Genomic DNA, 15,357 nt, shown 5'->3' with positions numbered 1-15,357 from the left:
ATTTGTTGTCTCAGCAACCCAGGGAAGCACAAATAGGAGGAGACTCGTTCAGCCCGGCCGTAGCATGAAAGCCTAGCTCGAAAAATAACCAACACGACAAAGGGCTGATGGAGTAGCTCAAGCAAGTGTGAAGGCCCCTAGAGCCATCAAAACAAACCAAAAAAGCCCAAGAAAGAGTCGAAGTTTCCATATATGAAATTGTTGCATTTCAAAAACAGATCAAACACAGAGTGTTTTGTAACTTTTTAGTTTTAGGAATTTTGGTATGGTTCTTATTAATAGCTCTATTTGTTTTTAACTTTCAATCTTTTTTTTTTTTTTTTTGCCAGACCTAGAGCTTGACCACTGTCCCTGGCTTCTTTTTGCTCAAGGCTAACCTATCCCACTTGAGCCACAGCGCCACTTCTGGCTTTTTCTGTTTTTGTGGTACTGAGGACTCGAACCCAGGGCTTTATGCACACTCTACTGCTAAGCCACATTCCCCTGACAATCTTTTCAACTGCTTATTTCACCAATTCTTCCTTGTTTAAATTCTTTTCTTAACAGCAGCCTGCTCACGCCTGTAATCCTAGCTATTCAGGAGGCTGAGATTTGAGGATTGTGGTTCAAAGCCAGCCCAGGCAACAAAGCTCATGAGACTCTTATCTCCCAATAAACCACCAAAAAAGCTGAAAGTGGAGCTGTGATTCAAGTGGTAGAACACTAGCCTTGAGAAAAAGAATCTCAGAGACACACCGCTCAGGCCCTGAGTTCAAGCCTCAGGGTTGGCACACACATACAAAAAAAAAAAAAAAATCTACATATTCCTTTTCCTTTTGAAACAGGGCCATGCTATACTGGCCAAGATGGCCCTGAACTAATTAATGTTCTTCCTACCTTAGCCTCCCAGTGCTGCGAGTACAAGCATGACCCACCATGCTTGGCTTAGGGTGATTGTGTGTGTGTGTGTGTGTGTGTGTGTGTGTGTGTGTCCCCTACTAAAGTTTGAATTCAGGTCTTGGGTGCTGTCCCTTAGCTTTTTCTTTTTTTGCCAGTCCTGGTGCTTGAACTCAGGACATGAGCACAGTCCCTGGCTGCTTTTTGCTCAAGGCTAGCACTCTACCACTTGAGCCACTTCTGGCTTTTTTTTTTAAGATATGTGGTGCTGAGGAACTGAACCCAGGGCTTCATGTATGCGAGGCAAGCACTCTACCACTAGGCCACATTCCAAGCCCTTCCTTAGCTTTTTCACTTGAGGATGGTACTCTACCACTTGAGTCACTGCTCCATTTCCAGCTTTTTGGTGGCACCTGGAGATCAGAATCTCATGGACTTTGAACTGCAATCCTCAGATCTCAGAGGCATAAGCCGCCAGTGCCTAGTTTAGTCTGCTTATTCTTAATACATAAGAAGATATATTTTTCAGTCTACTGTTTTACTTAGTGCTTTCTATTGCTTCAGCTTCTCTAGATTCACATTCTTAGTATAAAGATGTTCAAGTGTACACAAAACCTTGAAAGAGTAAAAAGAACACCTGTCATCTTTCCACCTGTAATCAATGCTCTTCCCCTGCAAGTCTGTAGTTTACTACATTTATATGACACACCTGTATGATTTTGCTAAACCATCACAAGTTGCAGAATGGATTCTGTTTTATTCTTCCATTTTCCACTCAATTAGTCTGAAGTAGAGTTGGTTTCCTAGGCTAGTACAACCAAGTGCTACCAAGTGGGTGGCTTAAAACAACAGGAGTTTATTGATTCACAGTTCTGGAGGCTGGAAATACAAAACTGAGGTGCTGTTGGAGCCATACTTCATCGGAAGCCATGGTCTGTGGGGCTTATCATCCCTCCTTGCCATTTCCGAGCTGCTGGTGATTTATTGGCAATCTTTGGCTTGGCTGGTCGCTTTATCACCTTGATCCTGTTTTCCCATGTATTCTCCATTTATCTGCACAGTTTCGTCTGTGCCTGTCTCTACCCAAGCTGGCTTCGAACTGCAATCCTCAATTCTCAGCCTCCTGAGTAGCTAGGATTACAGGCATGAGCCAGCAGCACCCTGGCCGAATTTCTCTTTTAGAAGGCCAGTTACACTGGATTGCAGCTCATCCTCATGACCCCGTCTTAACTTATCATGTGCAAAGACTCTGTTTCCAAAAAATCTCCACATTGACAGGTCCTGGAGTAGGATCTCAGTATCTTTGGCAGAAGACAGTCTGATTGGTTATAGAAATGAAATACTCTTTAATTCTTTAAGTGATTTTCCTTGAAACTGCAGTATGTATCCTTAAGAACAATACAGATTGATTTTCTTCATTTTGGAATTTTAAGACAGTAACTTTTAACCTGTTTTCCTCTCCTGAGCTTTATGATAATGTGGCCATTAACTACATATACTGCAAAGCTTGCAAGCATCACTATTGTTTTATACATTCGGTAATCACTTAAATTTACCATGTTTGCCAATGTTTTTTCCATCCTTCTTGCATCTAAAGGGCATTTCCCTTCAGTGCTTCAGTTTCCTTTAGTGTCTGCTGGTTGCGAATTGTTTGTTTTTTTGGCCAGTTCTGGGCCTTGAACTCAGGCTTCTTTTTGCTCAAGGCTAGCACTCTGCCACTTGAGCCACAGCGCCACTTCTGGCCGTTTTCTGTATATGTGGTGCTGGGGAATTGAACCCAGGGCCTCAAGTATACGAGGCAAGCACTCTTGCCACTAGGCCATATCCCCAGCCCCGAATTGTTTATGTTTTAAAATGTGTTGTTTTGCTGGGTGCTGGTGGATCATGCTTGTAAACCTAGATACCTAGGAAGCTGAGGGAAAGAGTTTGAGGCCAGCTTGGGCAGGGAAGTTTGAGAGACTCCTTCTCAATCTGTAGCTGGGGCGGCATGATGTGTGCCTGTCACCCTAGCTTTGTGGGAGACTGAGATCAGGGGGATGGAACTTGGAGAATGGGCCAGATGTAGGAAGGCATCCAAACGAGACTGGAAAAGTGACAAGGACCTCAAAGACCAGTGGGTCAGAGGAAGGCCTTAGACATTGCCCATGACACAGCAGGTCAACAAAAGGTTGTAGTGTGGAAAGCGGAAAATCAGATCCTCATTCAAACTCATTGAGGGCGGGATGTGTACCTCATCCCCATTGTGTCTCCAGTTCTAAGACTTGTTTGGTGCTCCCTAGTGTCAGCTGAATGAATGAGGTAACCAGTCATCTTACGGTATCTGTTTCACTTCCCTCCATTGCAGCCTGTAAGGAACCTGAGGGAAGACGGTATGGGCTCTGGGTTCCAGAAGTGTTGGAGAAAGAAGTGTGTGATGAGGAATCTTGTGTGTCTGCTTCCCAGCAGTAATCAATCCAGTCAAACGAGGTACAAATGAATATGGCCAGTCCATGGTTGGGGTTGGCTGTCCTTGGAAAAGAATTTCAGGGAAGCGTCCCTGAGCCTGGGCTATGTGAAAATCAAGCTAACATCTTAAGTTTCTTAAATAGGCTGGATGGGCTGTGGCAAAATTCTAACCTCTTAAAAAGTCTATGGGACAGTCAGGGACCAGTGGCTCACGCCTGTAATCCTAACTACTCAGGATCAGGAGGCTGAGATCTAAGGATCACGGTTCAAAGCTAGTCAAGCAGGAAAGTCCACGAGACTCTCATCTCCCACTTCACCACCAGAAAACCGAAGTGGTGTTGTAGCTCAAAGTGGCAGAGTGCTAGCTTAGGGACAGCGCTTCGAAGGCCCAGAGTTCAAGCCACAGGACCCCAAAAAAGGTGACATTATCCAAAAAGAAATGTACTCGTTACCTGTCTTTCGTAACTGTAACTCTTCAGTACATCACCTTTATAAGAACAGTAAAAAAAGAATGTTTTTAAAAAAAGTTTAACTACCAAATAAAAAAGTCTATGAGAACTGAAATAGCTAAATATCCAAATTCCTACTCCCATGTAGACGGAAGTGTCTGGTCTGAGAACAGGTTTAGGGAGGGTGATTTCCCCTCCCAAGATTTCAATCTCCTAGGGATAATACAATATTTACCGACATTTTAAATACGTATACCTTTGATTCCTGAACTTTGTTTCTAGGAATTTACCATCCACCTTCTTTTTATGCTCTGGTTCTTTGGTTCGAGCCAGGCTCAACCCTCAATCCCCAGTCTCCAAATAAGCACAGTAGAATGTGAATGAAAAATCCAGTTTAATAATCTGGCTTCAGCTCAGCTGAGCACGTTCCTCTCCAGTACAAAGGGGTGGAAGAGAAGTCTTGCCAAGAGGCCTCAATCCACTAAGAGGTTACGGCTCAGAGAGGGGAACAGCTCAAAGAAGCCCTGAAATAGGAGGCAATGTGGGATTAGAAAGCAGTGCGTGGCCAGACACAGGTGAGGTGTTTCCTCATCACTTTCTATGCTTAATGACTGCTCCGCTTTCTATCCCTTGTCCCTTCTGTCCCTTTCTTCAGGAGCTCATCAGGGCTCAAAAATAGGGGACCATTGTGGTTGTGCTGAGTGTCTCCCACAGGACAGTCTATTAACGGGTTAGTTAACAGCCTGTGACACTGCTGAAGTGGTGGATAAGGTGGGACCTCTTAAAAGGGTCCCAGGAGGAGAAAGTTAAGTCATTAAGATAGGACATGACCTTGAACAGGGTATTGGAACCCTGGTCATTTCCTGTCTCTTTCACTTCCTGGTCACCACAGAGAGCTGCTTCTTCCACCATGTACGCCCACCGCAATGTGTTGTCCAAAAGCAATGGGCCAACTGGTCCAAAACTATAACCTTTCCTCTTTACAAACTGTCTACCTCAGTTATTTTGCTCCAGTGATGGAACGCTCACACAGGCCCCGCTTTCCTGCACTGCTTGCCCTAGCATCTGGGCTGGGTCCTTAGTGATGGAGAGAAGGGTAGGGTGGGAGTTACCTTGAAGAGGGTGAGGGTCTGGAGTACACCTGTGGTGCAGGCCGTCTCCCGGATGGAGTGCATGGCCAGCTGGGGGCTGCCTAAATCCAGCACCCGCAGCCCCAGCCGAGAAGCCAAGATAGGTCCAATGGTGGTACCACAGGGGGAGTCATTCCGGACCATGAGATCCTGGAAAGGAGGAGAGGTCATGAGCCACACATGGTGGGTGCTTACCGAAGCCAAGAGAAAAGCTATCTTAGAACTTCAGGGCTGGGAAGGCCTCAGAGTGTGAGAGGAAAACAGTGTGACATCACAAGGCCAACACTAACTGGCAGACCCTAAAGGACAACATGCTCTTCATCCGTCCCATTCTATTTGCACTGCCATCACCCTGGTTCCAGCTGTCATCAATCATCCTTTCTCCATAAGCAATCCACAGGAGAAACGTCACAAAACCTACGGCATGGCTTAAAGCGGCAGAACAGCTGTCTAGTTAGCGTAAGACCCTAAGTTCAAACGAAGGAAAAATATATGGAATTAGCAGCAGACACCTCCAAGGCTAGCACTTGAGAGGCTGAGGCAGAAGGATAAGGAGGCCAGCGTGGGCTACAAAATGACTTTCAGGCCAGACTTCCATTACACAGCAAGACCCTGCCTCAAAAAAAAAAAAAAAATCCTGCTGGGTACCAGTGGTTCAGAATTGTAACCCCAGCTACTACTACGGAGGCTCGATGTGGAAGATAGGGTTTGAAGCCAGCCTGGGCAGAGAAGCTTGCTAGCTCATCTTCAGTTTGCAAAAAGCCAGACTGGTGGCATGGAGCCATGAACAAGCAAGCCCATCAAGTGAAAGCATGAGGCCCTGAGTTCAAGTTCCTAAACTGACAAAAAGAACAAAAAATCAACAGGAATTTTAATGTTTTTCAAAATATTGTTATCAGCTGGGTACCAGTGGCTCATGCCTATAATCTTAGCTACTTGGGAGGCTGAGATCTGAGGCTTGTGGTTCAAAGCCAGCCCAACCAGAAAAGTCTGTGAGTCTCCCACCTCCATTAAACTTCCAAAAAGCTGGAAATGGAGCTGTGGCTCAAGGGGTAGAGCACTAGCCTGGAGCAAAAGAAGCTCATGGACAGTGCCCAGGCCCCTGGGGTCAAGCCCCAGGACCAGCATACACACAAAATTATATATATGAGCTGAGCATTACAGCATAGGGCAGCTGAGTTCAAGGCCAACCTGGGCAAAGTTAGTGAGACTCTAGCTTTAAAAAAATGTGTGTGTGTGTGTGTGTGTGTGTGTGTATTCAGGAGGTAGAAACTGGGAAGTTGTAGTTTAAGACTGGATAAAAAGTTAGTGAGGCTCTGTCTCAATCAACCATAGTGGTACACAACAGTGGTTGCAGATACACTGGAGTTATAGATAGGAGGATTGCCGTCCAAAGCTAGACAAAACCACAAGATCCTATCTGGAAAAGTAACTAAAGAAGGGCTGGGAGTGTGATTCAGGTGGTAGGATGCCTAGCATGTGTGAAGCCCTGAGTTCAAGCTGTGAAGGGGGGTAGCGGGGCGGGGGGGATGACTGCCATTGGCATTTTGAAACTATTTTCTTCATATTGTGGTAAAAATGTAAATAAAGAAACATAAAGTGATGGCTGGGCGCTGGTGGCTCAGGCCTGTCATCCTAGCGATCAGGAGGCTGAGATCTGAGGACCGTGGTTCAAAGCCAGCCCAGGCAGAAAAGTCCATGAGACTCTTAATCTCCAATAAACTGGAAGTAGTGCTGTGACTCAAGTGGTTGAATGCTAGCCTTGAGCAAAAGAGGCTCAGGGACAGCACCCAGGCCCCAAGTTGAAGCCCTAGTACTGGGAAGACACAAAAGGACACAAAAGGAAAACCTAGGGGAAATGGGACCCTGAGAACTAACCTATCGCGTATCAGGAGAATATGCACATTTATTTATTTATTGATTGATTGATTGATTGGCCAGTCCTGGGCCTTGGACTCAGGGCCTGAGCACTGTCCCTGGCTTCTTCCCGCTCAAGGCTAGCACTCTGCCACTTGAGCCACAGCGCCGCTTCTGGCCGTTTTCTGTATATGTGGTGCTGGGGAATCGAACCTAGGGCCTCGTGTATCCGAGGCAGGCACTCTTGCCACTAGGCTATATCCCCAGCCCCGAATACGCACCTTTAATTCTCTCAGAAGTCAGCATCATTATCACCCCACTTCACAGATGTGGAAAATGAGACTCAGACTGCTTAGGAGACCACTCCAAGGTCTCCGAGATAGCACCACGGCAGAACAGCATTGAGTCCAGCTGTCTCTACCCAAGACCTCTGCTTTTCTCACTTCTTGGGATCCGCTTTCACCAAAAGTGGCTATCAGAGTCTCTGCTCACTGAGGGTCCACCAGCTTGTGTCCCCTCTCTGCCCCCTCTATCACACTTCCCAGGCAGGGTCCACCCTCACCTGCAAGGGCACCCCAACATTGTTGGCCACCTCCCGGATCAGAGCCTCGGAGACCGCATTGGAGGCATAGCGCTGCTTGCTGTTCACCTTGATCACAGGGCCCTGGGGAGAGTCAAGGGAGGCAGAGACGATGGCAGGTGCAGTGGGAAGGAGGTGAGGCCTAGAGTCAGCCAGGCCTCCACATCTCTAAGGAGAAGGGAGTATCTCACCTTGTGGAATAAGGGCCGGTGGTTCTCCTCGTGCTTGTCCCTGTAAGAGATTATTAGGATCAGGATGGCACATGGGACTGCGCCTGTGGCATGCCCCACGCCTCCAGCGGCAAGACAGCACTGGTGGATCACGCACCCTTCCCACCCAGGTCCCCCTTCATTCTACGACAGCATCCCTGACAGCTGAAAGTATTCAACAACCTGGGCTGGATAGTCAATGTCTTTTGACCAAGTCAGGCCTCGGAACAGTCAAAAGGAAGATCCACTGAGCCTCCACGCAGAGTGGAAAGGGAAGAGGCGGGGACCAGGACCGAGACTGAAGGTGGGTTCTTTTGGCGTCTGTGAGGGCTGCGCCTGGCACAGGAGACTCACGGGTAGTTGGGGTGCACAGCGTGGGCCATGTCTGCGCTGATCATGTAGGACTTGGGGATGGCCTCCTCGAAGGCCGTCAGGTGCTGTGACGAGGAGGAGATCCGCCGCAGCACCAGCTCTGTCAGCAGGGACTGTGCTCCCTGGGCACTCTCGGATCCCACCTGGGGACAGCAGAGACCTCGCTCAGGCCTGGGCTGGGAGGCTGGCATGATGGGCCAAAGTCCTGATTGGCCTAGGATCCTCCTGAGTCATTGCGTGGGACAGGGAGTGTCCTTAGCCACCTCCCCAACCCTGGGTAGTTACAGCAGGGTGGGGTGCCCCATACTGGCCTACTTCTCTGTTCCCAAATTTCACATCTAAAGCTCTGCAGAGATGTCCAAGACCACAGCCTACCACACCATGCAGCACTGGGACCCACCGTGTGCAGAACCCTGGGCGGTGTCCATGACCTTGCAAAGGGAGCTCACTAAGCCAGAAAGGGACATCAAGTGCCCTGGCAGCTTGCCCTGCCCCTGTCTTTGGGGGCACCAGAATGGCTCCGGATCATGGTAGTGACCGTACAAGACTCTGCATACCTCTTCATTGTCGTAGAGTGTGATCATGCGCACGTGGGGTTCTGTGGCCAAGGAGGCAGGGGATGCACAGGAATCAATTAAGGCCTGGGTGGGGAAGGGAATAAGCACATCACCCTCTCCTCAGTTCTTGTACAACTTAGCCCACCAGCACCTGGGAGGGGCATGCCCCCGCCCACCTCTGTCCTACAGGAAGTGAAGTGGGCTGGACTTTGAGCAGCATCCTCTCTTAGGGCTCTGCCCTACAGAGGACATGGTGGGGACCTTCCCCGCTGGGATGGGGAAACCGGTCTTCTGGGGGCTCTGCTCAGACACCTTCCCCTTGCAAAGGGCAGGAGGATGATATGAGGGAAGGAAAAGTCAAAAGAGTTCACAGATCATGTGAACTGATGGGCCTCAATGAACATTAGCTCACTAGAACGTTAGGAGACCATCTTCTACTGGCTGGCTCAGAAGTGCAATGTAGGCTCAGATCTGGCTCCAGTCTCAGTTCTTGTCCAAAGCCTGTCTCCAGCCACAGGATGGGCAGGGGAGGGGGCGGGGTTGAAAAGGTGAGGGAAGGGCATAAAAGGAGCTGGAAGGATTAGGATTATGATCTGAGGAGGGAAAGAGGAAGTGGGGAGGAGGAGGAAAGAGGGAGAGGGAAAGAGAAAGGGACTTGACTAGGGTAGAAAGAAGAGGCCAGGGCTGGGGATATAGCCTAGTGGCAAGAGTGCCTGCCTCGGATACACGAGGCCCTAGGTTCGATTCCCCAGCACCACATATACAGAAAACGGCCAGAAGCGGCGCTGTGGCTCAAGTGGCAGAGTGCTAGCCTTGAGCGGGAAGAAGCCAGGGACAGTGCTCAGGCCCTGAGTCCAAGGCCCAGGACTGGCCAAAAAAAAAAAAAAAAAAAAAAAAAGAAAGAAGAGGCCAGGCACTGGTGGCATACACCTACAATTCTATACTCAGGAGGCTGAGATCTAAGGGTGAAGGTTGGAAGCCATCCTGGGCAGGAAAGTCCTGTGCGACTCTTTTATCTCCAATTAACCACCAAAAAGCCAGACATGGAGTTGTGGCCCAAGTGGTAGAGGGCCAGCCTTGAGCAAAAAAACCCCAAAAAACCTGAGAGAAAGCATGTAGGCCCTGAGTTCAGGCCCTAGTATCCGCCCCGACCCCCACAAATAGATAGAAACAGGGGTGACTGAGGGAGAGACTCCCACCAAGATCCCAAGGAAGTGAAAAAAGACTGTGTAGGCTTAAGCCAGGAACAGATGGGAAGGAAGTGAATGGAAGTGGAAAGTTACTATTTTTTCCCCCCTGGGGCTTGAATTCAGGGCCTGGGCACTGAGCATCTTTTGCTCAAGGCTAACTTGCTACCATTCTGAGCCACAGCTCCACTTCTGGTTTCCTGATGGTTAAATGGAGATTAAAAATCTCACAGACTTTCCTGCCCAGGCTGGCTTCAAACCTCAATCCTCACCTCTCAGCCTTCTGAGAAACTAGGATCACAGGTGGGAGCCACCAACACCTGCCCGGCAAAAGATACTATCTTGCAGGGTGGCAAGGCCTTTCCTCTGCGGCAGAGCAGAAACAGAATTAGGACAAGACACCAGGGCATCCTGAACACTTGCCAGCTTTCCCTTAGCTCAGCGCCTGGCCTCAGACCACAGCAAAGTTAAAAAGCAGGGGCTGGGGATATGGCCTAGTGGTAAGAGTGCTTGCCTCATATACATGAGGCCCTGGGTTCAATTCTCCAGCAGCACATATACAGAAAACGGCCAGAAGTGGCGCTGTGGCTCAAGTGGCAGAGTGCTAGCCTTGAGCAAGAAAAAGCCAGGCACAGTGCTCAGGCCCTGAGTCCAAGCCCCAGCACTGGCCAAAAAACCAAAAACCAACCAACCAAACAAACAAAAAACAAAGTTAAAAAGCAAAGGTAGCTTGGTTAAAGCTACAGCCTTTGTGCCCCTCCTTTCCTAAGGTCCATCCAATACCAGCAAACTGGGAGTGGTCATTTGTCCTCTCTCATCACCCCTGGGGCTTAAGATCACCCTGCCCACCTTCACCTCCAAGCTCTCCTTACCTGCAGGGCACAGAAGCAGCTATGCAGGTTGTCCAGCCGAGGGGCAAAGATGAACTCATCATAGGCTCCACCCAGGACCTACACAGACAAGACAGGAAACCTGACTCTTGTGTCCACCTCCAGCTCACTTTCTGCTCCTGAAGTCTTGGGTTGAGCCATTGTCTAATGTCTGGTTTCTTGTGCAACTACTTCTTGACCCTTGGACTAATGAACCATCTCTCTGCTGTGCAGACTCAACAGAGAATGGAGGGTAGGGTGGGGCTGCCAGGAAGAGGCCTGTGGCTCCTGATCTCTTCCAGTGGGACAGAAAAGGGAGAACTGAAGGGTAAAAAGAAGGAGCCCAAAAAGTGACAAATGAAAACTTAGTAGGCATTCAGGCAAGACAAGGGATCCAGACTCAGCAATCTCCTACTGTTAGCAACTAGGAGGAAAAACGCAAATGGCCACAGCCAGGCCTATTGTCCTGAGGGGTTCAAAGCAGGTTAAGAATCACCTGTAGGGCTGGGAATATGGCCTAGTGGCAAAAATGCTTGCTTCGTATACATAAAGCCCTGGGTTCAATTCCCCAGCACCACATATATAGGAAACGGCCAGAAGTGGAGCTGTGGCTTAAGTGGCAGAGTGCTAGCCTTGAGCAAAAAGAAGCCAGGGACAGTGCTCAGGCCCCGAGTCCAAGGCGCAGGACTGGCAAAAAAATAAAATTAAATTTAAAAAAATCACCTGTAGCAGAAACTCCTGCAGAATCTATGAAAAGGGCCAACTCCAGGCCCCATGCCACGGGCAGTTCCAGTAGGCATGTCTTGGGGGTGGGGGTGGGGGGAAGGACTTGCCTACTTGGAACACTGGGAGCACAGTGAGTGTTGTCTACCAGGAAGAAGAGGGTTGACAATCACTGAGGTGCTGCTGGAGGGATACGTGCATTGGAGACAAGCTAGGAGCAGCTGGACTCCTTGAGGCCCCCACCCACAAGTTGTGAAAACACCTGCGGCTGTTCCTCACCGCAGGCTGGGTGTCTGCCAGGCAGAGCTCCATCTCCAAGATGTCTTCAGGGCTCAGGCCCAAATGGGAGCAGAGCAGGGACATGAGGACAGAGTGGTGCCGTTCATCCTGCAGAGCAGAGAATGTTGGAAGGAGGATCTACTCCTTCTCTTGGCCCCTTCTCAGTAGATGGTCCATTCCTTTTCTACCCACCTCCCTGGGGGCAGGGGACCTTCTTACAGCAGAATTGAGAGGCCCTGGCTCAGGACTCCCCTTTTCCAGCTCCTCCTGCACTGCTGTGGCAAGAATGGGGATTCTGTGGGGAGAAGTATGAGAAGGCGCAATGGGGGCAAGGCTGGAGGGCACAGTAGGCTGGGGCACCCAAGAGCTCAGGAGTCTCTTGATGGAGACTGCACTTGCCCTTCAAGTCCCAGTCTGTTATCCAAATGGAAGAGCTCTAAGGCCCCTTGGACAGAAGTGGGATCCCAAGAGTAGAACTTGACTGTGGCCATTAAGCAGTGGTCTCTTAGCCCCCACTGGGACCCCCCCTTCTGCCACCTGGCGCCATATCCCATCCCTCCCACCTACCACAGCCCCGTGCCCCAGTCTCACAGGTGCATCTCTGTGTTGGGCCCGAAGTTCTCATTGATATTTCGCTGCAGATGGATGGCTAGGTGTGGGATGCGCAGAATGGGTCGGTCCACATGCACCAGCCGCTGCTCCAGTCGGCCTGAAGTGGGGCTCTGAGGTAGAATAGATCAGGTGAGCTCAGGATACCTCCCAAACCTGACTTGAGGACAGCTCTCACTTGACCCAGACTAACCATATCCTCTTCTCCATGGTGCTCTTCATAGAAACACTGAATATGACATTGAATCTTCAAGCAACCAAGGGTGAGAACATCTCCAACTCCCAACCCTGGTTCCCACCTTGATAATGACACGTCCAGCCAAGGTCAGGTCACGGTCAAACCAGGTGCTCCAGATCCCACCACCATAGGTCTCTACACCGACCTGCTGGTAGCCCAACTGACTCCGGCGAGATCTGCGTTTCACCTGAGCATGAAGATAGAGAGGAAGTCAGAGATAGCTGGATGAGTGGCATTGGAGATGACATAGAAATGTGGAGGGAGCACAAGTCTATCTTCTCCCCTATTTCTGGGGACAGAGTCCCTAAATTTGTACCTCCTCACCCTCTTTGTCCCATTGCACACCCCCCCCCCCTCCTCAGGCCAGCAGAACTCTAGCTCCTTACCCGGAGGCATGGGCTGTCTGTGTGAGCCCCAATGAGGCTGAAGCCATTGCCGGGAACATACTGGCCTCCCACAGCAAAAGCGATGAGGGTAGAGGAGTTCCTGGTCAGGAAGTACTGCGGTAAGGGATCAGAGGCATTAGTGTAGGTTGCTTAGTCAGCTGGCACACAGGATTTCTTGAGATCCAGCTTAGGGATCGACCTACCAGCCCCCAACCCATCCCCAGTACCTTGCTCTCGGGTCTGATATCCCAGCTCTCTGTCTCCTTGAGTTCATGGAAGCCAGCCTGGAGGAGGCGGCTTCGGCACTCGGCTACAGCTGTAGGAAGCGGGCCCCCTCAGAGCTATGGAAGTCGATGGAGGACACTCCCACCTCCCTTCCATGCCCCCGTCACTCACCATGGAAAGGCGAGGGACTCCGGTTCACAAACCTGAGGAGCTCTCGGGCCGCGGCTTGCACCGCCTCTTTGCGGGCCCTGCCGTTCATAGCCACCTAGGGGAGGGGGGCGCTCAGGCTCCGACCAGGTCTAGGATCACGTCCCCTCCTCGGATCTCCGGGAAACCCCAACCCCGGAGTTCTGCCACTACACCAAGGCTTCTCCTCCTTTCCCCACCCACAAACCCAGATCGGGGTCTCTCCGATCACCGCTCGCTGAAAGCCTTATCTTTCTGCCTGAGGATCCCCACCCACCGTGGCTCCCGTTTGGCTGCCTCCGGAGGGCGCGGCCCCCCGTCCCCCCCCCCCCCCCCGACAGGCCTCCCGCTCACGTCGCACCAGCCGGGAAATCCCGGTCTGTGAACTCGGGAGATTCCAGGCGGGCGCGGGCCCCCAACCCGGAGGCGGCCTGCGCCCCGCGCGCGACCGCAGCCCAGAGCCAAAGAGAGACCTCGCTTCTCCCCGGCCCAGCCGGTCGCCGCCGCCCTTCGTCCCCCGGGACGGTCGCGGTCACCTCGGGCGGGCCTCGGTTCCGCTGCGGATCGCACGTTCCTCCACCGCGGAGCGGCGCTAAAGTTAGGCCCGGAAGGACGCCCGGCAGAGCCTGGGATTGAAAGTCCCACAGCGCCTGCGGTAACCACCTACCTCCAAGGGCCCCAAGCCCGCGAAGGCTCACGAGACCCCGGCTTCGGCCCGCCCCCTCGGCTCTCAGCCCAACCCACCCCGGCCGGCCACGCCCCGGCCTCGGGGCCGGCGCCTTACCTCGTCAGACCGCCTCCCGGGCCCGCTCCCGCTACGCCGCTCGCCCCGCCCCGGATAACCACGCCCCGACACGCCCCCGGCCGGAAGGCCCCGCCCTCTCCCTGGCCCGGCTTTCTGCAGCGCACCACGCCAGCTCCCGCTGTCCGCCCCGCCCCCGATGCAACTTCCGGAGGCTCCGCCCCTCATCGACACACCCCGCCCAGGTCCCCGCCCTCGGCCCCGCCCCTTCAGCGCGGTCTACACTGCGGCTAGGGCCCTCTAGAGCCCGGGAGGTGTTAGGTCAGCTTGGAGCACCCTCCCAACCTCGCAACGCCAGTGGGTGCCAGCCAGCCAGTTAGTTCATTGGGTCCCAGGGGTGCTCTCCCTTCACAGTCACCCTCGGGATAATAAAAGTCACGTGGCTAATGTTCATGGGGTGCTGGCGATGAGCTTTAGTTTAATCTTTGCAACTGCCCTATCAACAGTGTATGGAACTAACCGAATACCAACACAAGCAGCTCCTCCAAAGTAACAAATGGCAAACAAAGGTTGGGATTTGGGCTCCGTCAGTTTATTTGCAGAGGCCTGGAACAACTGATGTAGGTTTCCTGGCCAAAAGGTCTGGCTAAGCCTTGATAAGGGAGGTCTCAGAGATAGAAGCTAGTGACCTGTCCAAGAGCAGGTGGCTATTTGTGTCAATCTGGGAGTTCACTCTGAAATCCGTGCTCTTTCCATTTCTAAAATGACAGAAAAAAAAATCAATCTCCATATACTCTTGCAAATAAATCTAATATTTCCATGTCAAGAGTAAGTGAGTAGTCATTTGAAACCCGGGTACCTATCTACCATAGATACAGATCACACAGGGCTCTTGGTGGTATAATCAACCGGTGGTATAAACTAACATTACAGGGATCACGGTCCATGGGGCAAACTGCCATTCATGTATTTTGGGTTGCAGTGATGGGGGGTAAGGAGAGAATGGAAAGATCCTGCTGCCCTCATTTCAATAAGTAGATGTTGCAAGGGTGAGGTTGCGGGGAGTGGATTCGAACATACAGTGGGTGGCGAGCTGAATTCACAGGATTCCCTAACCATTTTTTGAAATATTATTATGTTCCCATTAACTTGTGCAATCGAATGGGTTTTAAATAATTTAGAATAAAAAGACCATCATATATAAAGTTCAGGGATCAGTGAGTTATGGGAAAAACAATCTTGTCCTCTGAGATGCTAGAGGTTGGGACCTAGGGCAGGGCCACACTCAAGGAGGACAATGAGAAGAGCAGGAACAGGGATAAAAGGTACAGCCAGCCCCTCCAGATCAATAGGCTCTGCATCCTTGAATCTAGCTAACTGCAGATCAAAAATATTCAGAAAAAAATGTGTGTCTTTACTGAACACATGCAGACATTTT

The 15,357-nt window shown here is 50.9% G+C and overlaps 1 protein-coding gene across 3 annotated transcripts; it reads right to left on the bottom strand.

Moving 5' to 3' along the window:
• Positions 1-4,145: 4,145 nt before the first annotated feature.
• LOC125350273 (aspartyl aminopeptidase) lies at positions 4,146-13,885 on the bottom strand. Of its 3 annotated transcripts, none has more exons than XM_048344695.1 (15): positions 13,752-13,885; positions 13,163-13,256; positions 12,994-13,082; positions 12,767-12,880; positions 12,442-12,567; positions 12,125-12,255; positions 11,753-11,828; positions 11,534-11,641; positions 10,535-10,612; positions 8,476-8,559; positions 7,901-8,061; positions 7,529-7,568; positions 7,320-7,421; positions 4,883-5,050; positions 4,146-4,294 (listed from the first exon to the last, which is right to left on the bottom strand). In XM_048344695.1, exons 2-15 carry the CDS (start codon positions 13,248-13,250, stop codon positions 4,244-4,246), a joined length of 1,416 nt encoding a protein of 471 aa, XP_048200652.1. In that variant the 5' UTR covers positions 13,251-13,256; positions 13,752-13,885; the 3' UTR covers positions 4,146-4,243. The 3 variants fall into 3 exon arrangements, with proteins under 3 accessions (XP_048200652.1, XP_048200654.1, XP_048200653.1); XM_048344697.1 differs by having other exon boundaries at positions 13,714-13,832; XM_048344696.1 differs by lacking the exon at positions 13,752-13,885 and adding an exon at positions 13,539-13,690.
• Positions 13,886-15,357: the final 1,472 nt, after the last annotated feature.

The sequence above is a fragment of the Perognathus longimembris genome, chromosome 4 (assembly GCF_023159225.1).
Source record: "Perognathus longimembris pacificus isolate PPM17 chromosome 4, ASM2315922v1, whole genome shotgun sequence".
In the NCBI taxonomy this organism is placed as follows: domain Eukaryota; kingdom Metazoa; phylum Chordata; class Mammalia; order Rodentia; family Heteromyidae; genus Perognathus; species Perognathus longimembris.
This window is presented reverse-complemented; position numbering and strand designations above follow the sequence as displayed.

Coding starts and splice junctions, on each gene's coding strand:
- LOC125350273 (XM_048344695.1), bottom strand. CDS start 13,250: ATGAACGGCAGGGCCCGCAAAGAGGCGGTGCAAGCCGCGGCCCGAGAG. Junction 12,881..12,993: donor ATATCAGACCCGAGAGCAAG/GTACTGGGGATG, acceptor CCCTTACCGCAG/TACTTCCTGACCAGGAACTC. Junction 4,295..4,882: donor AGACCCTCACCCTCTTCAAG/GTAACTCCCACC, acceptor CTCCTATTTCAG/GGCTTCTTTGAGCTGTTCCC.